Raw genomic sequence first — 12,500 nt, 5'->3', positions numbered from 1 at the left:
TTTTTGTAAATTAACATTTGTTATCAATATACCAACATTATTAACTTGTTTACATTTTTCTATTAATGAATATCTTTTTAATAAAACCTTATCAAGTATTTTTCTTGTATCTTTTATAAATATATCTTTTATATCATATATATATATATCATTACAATTATTATATTCTAACAAACATCTATTTAAAAAATCTTTACTATCAGAAGAAAATATAAACAGATTCATATTGTTATTATTAATTAAATCATCTTCTCCATAATGTTTATTTATTTGCATTTCCTCTTTTTTTTTCTCAATAATTTTATAAACAATTATGTCATTTTTCATATTATAAAAAACTTTAAAAACCAACCGTCCACACATAAATAAATATTTTTCCTCAATCTTATCATTAATATCGAATTCAACATAATTATTAAAGAAACCATAACACACCTTTCCATTTATATTATTAGCTATTCTATAAAGACAAACAATTATATTTGTAAATATTATATCATCTTCATTGTTATCATAATAATCATCATTATTTCTATTATTATCATCTTTTAAATTATTTTTATTATATTCATTAATATTATCCTCTATATTTTTATAAAATGTTTTACTTTCATACATTTTTTCATCTACATTATAAATTACCTTATTATTATAACGACAAAAACTTAAAGAGACATTAATTTCTTTCTCTTTGTTATTTTTTATGTCTGTAGGTATGTTTTTATTTTTTTCTATTTTATGAAAAAAACACCTGAACAGTTCAGGCAAAACATGTGCATAAGAAGTATCACATAAAAGTATGGATGTTTTATTTTGTTTTAAAACATTTTCATTTTTTAAATATTGACAAATATTAAGAAAAAAATTATTTTCTATTTTTTTTTTATTAAATATGTATATAGAAGGAATAAATGGTGTAATAAATGATTGACATGAGATTCCATAATGAACTAAAAAATCTGCTTCAACATGTTCAGCACTAACATAATCTTCACAGCATTCATTTAAAGTGGTATCACCCAAAATATAAAGGTTTACATGATTATTATAATTATTGTTGTAAATTTTATTATCATTATTATTGTCCACATTATCAATATTAACAGAATTTTTTATAATGCCTTTATCGTCATCCATTTTATCATTATTCCAATTATTTTTTTTGTTTTCATTTGTATGTATATCCTCCTCATTCTTCTTTTCCTTACAACAATAAGGAGAGCATTCATTATCATTTGTATTAATACTACCATTATTATCATTTTCTTTGTTACTATTATTTTTTATAGCTTCATTAACTATTATTTCTTTATTATATTTTTGAAATTCATTTTTTAGAAGATTAATAATACAAAGAGAATCTTTTAACATACAGTCAGGCAATTGTATAGCTACATTCTTATAATTATTATTTAATATTATATTTATCAATAATTTTAATTCGTACCTTTCAACAATATCATTCATCTTGATTTTTAATATAATCTATATATTATATATATATATATATATATATATTTATACATGTATATATTATAATGATGATGTAAAAGGAGAATTTTTCTTTCTTCTTTTGAAAATAAAAAATTAATTAATTCAAAAATGTCATATATTTATATATTTTATAACATGTACAAAAAAAATTTTTTAAAATAATTTTATTAAATATTCTTCTTTCTTTATTTTTTCATAGTTTTTTAAAAAAACAAAAAAAATTAAAAAAAAAAAAGAAAAAGTAATGAATAATAATTCAAAAGGTAACAACATAAAAATAGAAATCTATACAAGTAGATTCAAAATAAAGAAAATATTACCTACATATAATATATATATATATATATATATATATATATATATGTAGTATATATTAAAAATAAAATATTTTTTTATTTTATGGAGAGATGGGGAAAAAAAAAAAAAAAAAATTTCTCATACATAAAATATATATATATATATATATATATATATATATAATATATTGTTTAAATTTTTTCTTTTTTTTTTTAAATAAGAAAAAAAATATATCCTTATATTTTAAAATATAATATAATATAATATATATATATATCATTACATATATATTTATATATTATATATATAATTTTTATTCATTTCATATTTGCTGCTTGAAATACTCGTATATAGTTATAGCTGCAGAAACGTGAACATTCAACGATCTTATAATTCCTTGGCCAGGTATCTCAATACAATGATGTAAAAACATAAGAATAGATGAAGGTAAACCTTCTTTTTCATCTCCTAAGATAAGTATACATTTTTTAGGAAAAACGAAATGATTTAATTTCTGACTGTTATGAGTTTGTTCTAATCCTATGATAGAATATTTTTTTTTTTTTTTTATTATATAATTGATGATATCACTTTTTTTCAATTCTTTAATATTCATCCATTTATTAGCAGTGGATGATATTTTTTGAAATTGATAATCTTTAATTATATTAATATTATCTATAAGTAATTTTTTGACATTAAATATTTCACATGTTCTACATAAGCCAGCAAGATTAGGTATTTTCTCAATTAACGATGCTATAACAATTAAATCGTTTCTTTTTTTTTTATTTAAATAATTTTTTCTGAACTCATTATTTATTTCTATAATATTTGAAATTGGATCAAATTTTTTCTGATAATTATTTTTATTTTGTTCTATAATATTTTCTAAGCTAAATGCATCATAATTTATTTCACTTGATATGGTTGTTACAATGTTTGCATTGTCTTCGTTAGAGCTAATTGTTGTGTGTTTATCAACACTGTTATTTTTTAGGTCAGCACTGTTATTTTTTAGGTCAGCGCCGTCACTTTTTAAGTCAGCACTGTTATTTTTTAGGTCAGCGCCGTCACTTTTTATGTCAGCACTGTTATTTTTTATGTCAGCGCCGTCACTTTTTAAGTCAGCACTGTTATTTTTTATGTCCACACCACCACCTTTTATGTCAACACCATCACCCTTTATATCAACACTATTATTAGGACCCATATGAGTTTCATCTGTAATATCAGAGTACACATTTTTAGAGGATCCACCTTTGACCTGTTCACTTTCTATTTGTGTCCTCATGTTGTGTTCATATATACGATTAATGATATTTAGTGACACATTCTGTTCACTTTTCAATTTATTATTTTTAGCTGCTTGTTTCTCCTTTTCTATATCAATATTAAAGATCATAAAAGACATTTCTTGTTGAACCACTTGTTTAAATTTGTCTATAAAAGTGTATGACATAACAAGTTCGTTATTATATAGAATATGAGCAAATGTATTAACATTGTTATAATTTATGTCTTCATCAAAATGATTATATGAATAATTTTCTGTAGGTAATAAAAAACGTATATTATCAAAACGATTTACATTCCAATAATTAAATTGACTTTTAATTTTTTTCCTTATTCTTTTACAATCTTTATTATATTTTATATATGAAAAAAGAGATGAAAAAAAAGGATTTAAATGAATAGAACCTTTTAATTTTATAAATTTATATACAATAAATTGTGACATACTTCTTATAACAGCTGAATGAGATGAACATAAAGAAACAATACCATATAATAATTTTAATAAACAATTAAATATATGTTCAGAATAAAAAAAATCAATTTGTATATTTTGTTTTGTTTGTAAATCACTATTTTGAAGAGAACCATTTTTCTCCTCCATTTGTAATTTATTTATTTTGTAATTATGATTTTTATATTTTTTATTATCATAAATTGGTGTTTTTTTTTTTTTTTTTTCCAATTGGTTATCATATTTTTTATTATCATAATTATGTAGAATATTTTTATTTGTAACATAATCATCATTATACGTTTTGTTATCACTTTTATGTGTGTTTATATTTTTAAAATTTTTTACAGCTTGAACAATTGCACTGACATCATTTTTATTTTTTTTCACAAGTTCATTAATAATATGTTTTACTTTCTTAGCTTGTGCCCTTCTCTTTAATTTACTTTCTTTTTTATTTATGACAGGTGCATTATTTGTTAACAATTTAGTTTTGTTTTGTTTTATAGAACAAATTTGAGCATATGAATTAATATATAACTGTTCAAAAGAATAATTCGAAAATTTCGTTTTTAAAAATAGATATGCGCATATAATTAGTGATGTTATGGTTAGCTGATTATTTACATTATTATGTGATAAATATTTTATCAGATATGGATACATTAAAACAAAAGAAGAATGACTAATTGCTAGACAGAAATATTCTAAATATTGACGAGTATTATTTAAATGATCATAAATAAGTATAATATTAATATAAGAAATAATTTGTTTCCTTTTTATTTTTTTTAAATGTTTAAAATATTTACTTAACATACATAAAGCTTGTAAACCTCTGAGTTGAATATTATGTCCATGTGAAGATGGTAAGGGAGGTATTTTTTCTTTTTCATTATTTTGTTTTATAACAAATGAATTATTCTCATTATTATTATTATTATTATTACAAGAACTTTTTATTTCATTATATCCTTTATTATTCATATGATAAATATTTTTGTTATCTATTTTTTTTAATATATAAATAATTAATATTTCATATATATATAAGATTTTTTTTTTTTTTTTATTAAAAGAAATTTTTTCATATTTTTCTTCTCTTGTTTGACATAACTTTATAGATGAAAGATATGTAGAATCTAAAATATTAAATAAATTAATTAAAAATATTAATGTTAATATTCTTAAAAATATAGGTGTTTGATGAACTTGATAAAGTTCAGAAGGAAATAATATATCTTCGTTCCTATCTAATTTGTTTATAAGATAATTACATATATTTTCATTTATAAAATTATTTAAAAGTAAATTATTATATTTTTTTATTTTAAAAGATTCATTTGTAAAATTTTTTTTTCCATCTAATAAAACATATTCTTTATACATTAATATCTCAACAATTACTTCTATAAAATTATTTAAATATTCTTCTTTAATATATATTATATCATCATAATTAATTAAGTTATAAAAATAAGATGTTAACATGGGTATTACAATATTTCTTGTGATCGAAAGTTTGGTTTTGCCGCTCTCTAAAATTTTACGTACATAATTTAAAAGAAAATATCTATCATCACTAATATTTTCACTAACATTATCATTATCATTAATATTATTATTACAGTGTGTATTATTTTCTTTATATGTATTGTTATTATCACTCTGATTCCTCTCATCATAACAATATTTATAATTTGATATAATTTCTTCGTTCTTTTTAAATTCCTCCTTAGTACATGCTACATTTGTTGTATTACCCACTTGGTCTTTGTTTTTTTTTATCGTGTCGCAAACATGTGAATCCTTATCTTCAATGTGTATAAAATTATTTATCTCAAATCTTATAAGTAATGGATGAAATAAAGTCAAAAATACTAATTCCATTAAATGAACAGGATATTTACAAACAGAGAATCTATCAATTAATATATCAGTTTGTTTAAATAACAATTTAAAAATTAGCATTTTTTTTTTTTTCTTTATTTCTTTCATTTTATCTATAGAACTACTCATAATATCATCATTAGGTGTTCTATAAATATATGGTATCATATAATTTTTAATAATTAAATATATATATACTAATTCATCTTTAGATATTTCAATATCATTTATTATTTTTTCAAAATAAATAAATATTTCTTGTTCATTCAATGACATAGAAGAACCACAACAAAAGAAACAATTATAAAAATATTTGTATTTATAATAATTAAATTTGTCATCATAATTATTTAGTGAATATTTATTAGAATGTCTAAATTTTATATTATTTAATCTTTTTAATGATAAATCTTGTATTCTAAAATTTAATTCTTTATTCCACTTCCCTGGATTATATATATTATATATATTGGATAAAAATGACAAGATTAATATTAATTTTATATTATCATAATTATTTGTATTATCACATTTTCTGCTGTCTTTATTTCCTATATACATCAAATAATCACAACATGCATCATATAATTCTTTAACATCATCAAGAAGAGAAGAATATTCCTTTAGACTTTCTACATTTGTTGATCCAAAATTTAATAGTTTATTATTATCAACATGATTTTTATAATCTTCATTGTATATAATATGATTCATTTTATTATTTACATGAATATTATCTTTGTTGTCTGTTGTAACTTGTTTATATGGGTAGTCACTATTATAATAATGAATCATATTTTGAGAGGAAATATAATGTTCATTTATATTTATATATTCCAGTGTATCCAAATATAAGAAAAGGGATTCTATATATTTATAAAATTTGTAGCACTTTGTCACATTATAATAATAATAATTATTATTATTATTGTGTGTATCTATATTGTGTGTATCTATATTGTGTGTATCTATATTGTGTGTATCTATATTGTGTGTATCTATATTGTGTGTATCTATATTGTGTGTATCTATATTGTGTGTATCTATATTGTGTGTATCTATATTGTGTGTATCTATATTGTGTGTATCTATATTGTGTGTATCTATATTATGTGTAAGGATCGAATTGTTTTTAAAAATAAAATCTTTGAATTTTTTTATATTATTATGTATAAGATTAAGGAGGCATGATTTATTGAAATAATAAAATAAATTATTTTTTATAATATAATAAATAAGAATGGATATTAAAGAATTACAATGATTATCATCATTATTAATATAATTCTCTTCTACATTGTTACTTTTTATATCATAATTCTCATTATAATAATCTACAATATATATTTCTTCTCTTAGATCCGATTTATTATCATCCTCTCCTCCTTGTATCAACATTAAATGAAATAATCGCATATATCCATAATAATATAAATATTTATTAAAATATATATGTTCATTCAATAAGTCTATAAAATGATTTAATAATACATTTTTACTATTTTTAATAAACAAAATTTTTGTAGGTTCATCACTAATATCTTGATGTAATGGCACATAGTCACTTTGTACTTGATATTCATTATATAATTTATTTTTATTATTTTTTATGACATTATGATTTTTTTTTTCTTTTTGTATATAAATATCTTTTAAAAAATGATGTTGATTAATTCTGAAAATAACTTGGAAACTTTTTAAATGCTCTTGAAAAAAAGAATCTTCAAATAAATTTAAGAAGATAGAATAATTTTTAAAATTTGTAAAAATATTTAATACATCATTCATTTTTATCATAATTTCTAGGATAATAAAAAGTATATCATTTCTTCTACTAAATGAAATATTTTTAATATTTTTTATAATATTTATAATAATGTTATGAATATTTTGATTATTATATATATTATATGGATAATAAAATTTGTTAGGATATACATTTTGTTTTTTTATTATATTCTCTTCATTTAAATAATTTATATAATTTTCATAATTTTTATAATATTTATAATATTTATAATTTTGTGTATTTTCCTTATTAATAATAATCATATTATAAAAAGTAAATATACCACTCAATGTATGATGGTGTGATATATTACTCTCCTTTTTATTATTATTATTATTATTATTTTTATTATCATTTATGTTTTCATTATTATATATATTTATTGATTGAAGTAGTGTCTCTAGAATTATTCTGAGGTTAATATAAAAGTAATTAATATGATTTAGACATATAATAAATTTCAATAAATAATGATAAGAATATTTTTGTTTATATAATATCTTGGTCATTATAAAATTTTTTATCCTAGATTCATAATATAACATATCTCCTTTAATAAATAATGTAGGCCTAACAATATGAATAAAAAATATATTAAATAAAAAATTATCACTTATACTATTTATAAAAGTTAAAATATGAATTTTTTTTTCATCAGATGATAATTTTTCTTCTGTGTATTTAATATTATCATTATTCTTATTAATAAAATTTGAAATTTCAATATTATTTTTATTCTCATAATCTAATAATCCACATAAGGAATATCTTACAACAGAATCATTCTTATGCATCAGCAACAACCATATTAAATATTCATTTAATTTTAATATTATATAATCTATATATATAACAAAATTTATTTCATTTTGTATATTATATTGTCCTTTTTTTTTTTTTTTATTATTCATCATGTATTTATTAATATTATTATAGCTACGAATAACACATGTTTGAAATATGTAATAATCTATATGATCAAAAAATAAAAGCTTTTCATAGTTATGTATTCTATTTATATTATTATCACAATTTTGATTTATAATATCATCATCATAAGTTTGATTTATAATATCATCATTATAATTTTGATTTATAATATCATCACAATTTTGATTTATAATATCATCACAATTTTGATTTATATCATCATCACAATTTTGATTTATATCATCATAACAATTTTGATTTATATCATTTCTTTTATTTTTTTTAGTAACATTCTTCATATGGATAGATATATCCTCATTATATTCATCACACAGATCAGAAATATTTTTATCACTTTCATATTTATTATGATATGTCACTTTTATAGAACTGACAATGTTTATAAGATCGACTATTTTAAACCAATTACTTTTTAGAAGATGCACAGAAAAATTTTCAATACATCTAATAATACATTCAAAATAATTCCATACCTTTATAAAACGTGACACTTCATTATTTAAATTTTTTGTTTTGTTTAAGATATTTATAAGTGTATTAAAAATATATAACAATTTTTTTAAAACGTTTTCATTCATATATCCTTTATTAAAAAATAAAAAATAATATCTTATATCATTTATATAACTTTTTTCAATAAAATTCTCATTATATATATAATCTATATATAAAATAATAAAATTGTATATATCATTTAATAAATATTCATCTGTATTTAAAATATCTATAGAGTACATAGTGATCATATATTTATAATATATATATAAAATAGATTCATTGTCTTGTTTGCCCATACATATCTTCTTATGATGATAATTTTGATTGGTCTCTTCAACACTGTCATTATTATTAATATTATTATTAATATTATTATTAATATTATTATTAATATTATTAATAATATTATTATTATTGTTGTCATTTTGAATAAGATGAATATCATTATTAATCATACTTTTTTCAAACAAATCATATGTAAGAACAAAATACATTAACTCAATAACATTCAAACATATTTTTTCAAATAAATGTGCAGGATATATATATTCTTTTACTATAAAAGAAAAATCTTTAATTAAAATATTTCTCATATTTTTATCATTAATCAGAACTATATGATATAAAATATAATTTATTAATTTAATGATTATCATCTCTTCATTATAATTATTATTTATGTTCATTTCTTTTAATATTTTATTTTCATATACATCCTTGACCTCACTTTGATATGTTGACGAGTTATTTTTTTGGTTACTCTTTTTATCTTCCAAATATAAAATAAATAATACACATAAATGTTCAAAGTTTAAATTGAATGTACTCAAAAGGTTTTTATAACTTTTTTTTTGATTTGTATGTGTTATGTTATTTATAAGTTTAGAATGGATAATATTAATATTATCATCACTATTAATATTATCACCATTAATATTATCACCATTAATATTATCACCATTAATATTATCACCATTAATATTATCACCATTAATATTATTATTATTATTATTATCATCATTGTTGTATGTGATATTTTCTTTTTCATATTCATTACATTCAGACACTTCCCTTTGAACATACAAATAATCTGATACATTTTTATAAGAATACATATGAAAACCTTTTGATGATAATTTAGTGAGCTTATTGTTCCATTTTTTATAAAAAAGATATTTATTTTTATCGTGATTTTCTTTTATATGATTTTGTATTTTTATTTGTATATGATTTAATAAAAAAATTATTACTGAGAAATCAGGATTTTCTTCTTGTATCTTTATTAATATATTTTTTAAAAAATTCAGCAAAACAGAAGAATATTTGTTTTTTTCTCTTTCTTTTAATTGTAATATTTTATATACCCACGATATATCTATATCTATATTATTATTATAAAATAATTCATTCCAATATTTTTTAAATAAACAATCTATAAACAATATTATAATTTCTAAGTTATTTCCATATTTTCCATCACTCCTTTTGTCACATTCTTTTTTTTTTTTTTTTTTATTATTATTATTATTTCCATCTTTCATGTTTTTATTTTTAATATCTCCTGTATTATTATATTCTTCTTCCTTTTTTAGAACTTCATTAACAATATAATTATTAACATCTTTACACAGTTTATTTTTATCTTCATCTTGAATTAATAATAAAATAATTTCAGAGAAAAAATTTCGAATTAACTCATCATCATATTCTTTAATATTATTAGTACTACTAAAGTTTATTAGTAAATTTAAAACGTCTACACTGTTGGCTACCATAATGATTAAAAATATTTTATGGAAATAAAAATATTATAAGGAAATAGAAATATTATATGGAAATAAAAATATTATATGGAAATAAAAATATTATAAGGAAATAGAAATATTATATTTTTATAAATGTATTTATAAATATGTATATTTCTTTATATGTATATTTCTTTATATGTATATTTCTTTATATGTATATTACTTTATATGTTTTATTATTTATTTTATATTTCTTTTTTTTGTTTTTTTTTTTCCAACCTTACAATGTGGATCGAAATTATTATAATAGCATTATATAATACTAATAAGTTCATAAGATGAAAAAAAAAAAATAAAATAACAAAAAATAAATGAATAAATAAATAAATAAATAAATAAACCCATTGGTCATTTATTATTATTATTTTTTTTTTTTTTTTCCCCTTATTACCTTATAAAGATAAGAATATTAAAATGTTATAGTTGTATATATATTATATAATATTTTTATAGAATATATTATAAATTACAATTATTTTCTATATATATTATTCTTAGGAACATTATTATATTATTTTATATAATACATATAATAAAAATAGAAAGAATAATATAATTTCTTATTATTTCTAATTTCTATATTTTTGGAGAGTAGGATAACAAATTAGGTATATATATTCTCATCATTTGTTACAAAAATATAAATATATATATATATTATATATATATTATACAAATTTAATATTTTTTTTTTTTTTTTTTTTTTTTGATAATACTTTTATATTTCTTTTGTGTTGTATAATATTTATAATATTCATATAAAATAAATATTTGTGAATTTACAAATATTTCAAGATTATTTAATGACACTAATAGAACATCAATATAAAAGATGTATAAAAAATATTAATAATTAACATTTAAAAGATACTTAATATAAATATATATATATATATATATATATATATTTTTTTTTTTTGTTACACTTTAAAAATAAATAAGGATAATTTAATATAACAAATTGAATTTAATAATAATTTTGTAGGATTATTCTAAAAAAAAAAAAAAAAAAAAAAAAAAGAGCACATAAAAATATAGTGTTCTCAAAATTAAAGTGTTATATAAATATTATATGTGTTGCATATACTTAATAAAATATAAAAAAAAATATTTTTTTTTTTTTTTTTTTTTTTTTTTTAACTTTATAGCATCACATAAAATATATTTATATATTATATATAGAGGTTTTTTTTAATTATACTGATATATATATTTTTATTACATATTATTTATTATTATATTTTAAATTTGGTTGAGATTTTTTTTTCTATAGTTTATTAATATATAAATTATATTATATATATATATATATATATATTATGTTAGAGAGTATATATATATATATATATATATATATAATATATTTTTTAAGTTGCTAGGTTTTAAATCATAATAGGATTTTACATATATATTGTATATATATAATATATATATAACAATATTAATATATATATATATACAATGAAATGTATCCATAAAAATTTCGATGTTTTTTTCTTATTTTACTATTTATTATATATATATTATAAATATATATTATTTTTATTTTTAATAATTTTATAAAATATATTTTAATTTATGATTATTATTTTATTATATAATTTACATTTATTAATATTATTGTATAATACAATATATTATAATGTATATATAATATTATATTATATATATGTTACATTTCTTAATTTTATATGATTTATTATTTTTATTATTATTTTTATTTTTTTAATTTATTTTTAAAAGAAAAAACAAGCTATATTTTTTTATAAAAAGGATTTTATTAAAATTTTAGAGAACTTTCTTAATTAGGAAATAGAAGAAAAATAAAAAAAAAATAAAAATAATAAATAAAATAAAAAATAAAATAAAATAAAAATAATTTATTAATAAATAAATTGATATATATATATATATATATATATATATTTTTGATCCCATTAAAATCATAGAGAGAAAAACATCGAAATTTTTATGGATACATTTCATTGTATATATATATATATTAATATTGTTATATATATAT

The 12,500-nt window shown here is 17.5% G+C and overlaps 2 protein-coding genes across 2 annotated transcripts in view; both read right to left on the bottom strand.

Moving 5' to 3' along the window:
- The window catches only part of PGSY75_1429500 (putative diphthamide synthesis protein), a gene marked incomplete at both ends in the record, with an annotated part of 2,145 nt that extends 678 nt beyond the window's left edge, over positions 1-1,467 (bottom strand). Inside the window, one exon of the mRNA XM_018787985.1 lies at positions 1-1,467. This exon is cut by the window's left edge and continues 678 nt beyond it. Coding sequence (XP_018639357.1) covers positions 1-1,467 — 1,467 coding nt within the window.
- A 646-nt stretch (positions 1,468-2,113) lies between these two features.
- Positions 2,114-10,444, bottom strand: PGSY75_1429400 (putative rRNA (adenosine-2'-O-)-methyltransferase; the record flags this gene model as incomplete). Its single annotated transcript, XM_018787984.1, has 1 exon — positions 2,114-10,444. The coding sequence occupies one exon, from the start codon at positions 10,442-10,444 to the stop codon at positions 2,114-2,116; it is 8,331 nt and encodes a 2,776-aa protein (XP_018639356.1).
- Positions 10,445-12,500: the final 2,056 nt, after the last annotated feature.

The sequence above is a fragment of the Plasmodium gaboni genome, chromosome 14 (genome assembly GCF_001602025.1).
Source record: "Plasmodium gaboni strain SY75 chromosome 14, whole genome shotgun sequence".
Classification (NCBI taxonomy): Eukaryota; Apicomplexa; class Aconoidasida; order Haemosporida; family Plasmodiidae; genus Plasmodium; species Plasmodium gaboni.
Note: the sequence above shows the minus strand (reverse complement) of the source record. Positions and strands in the feature narration are given on the sequence as shown.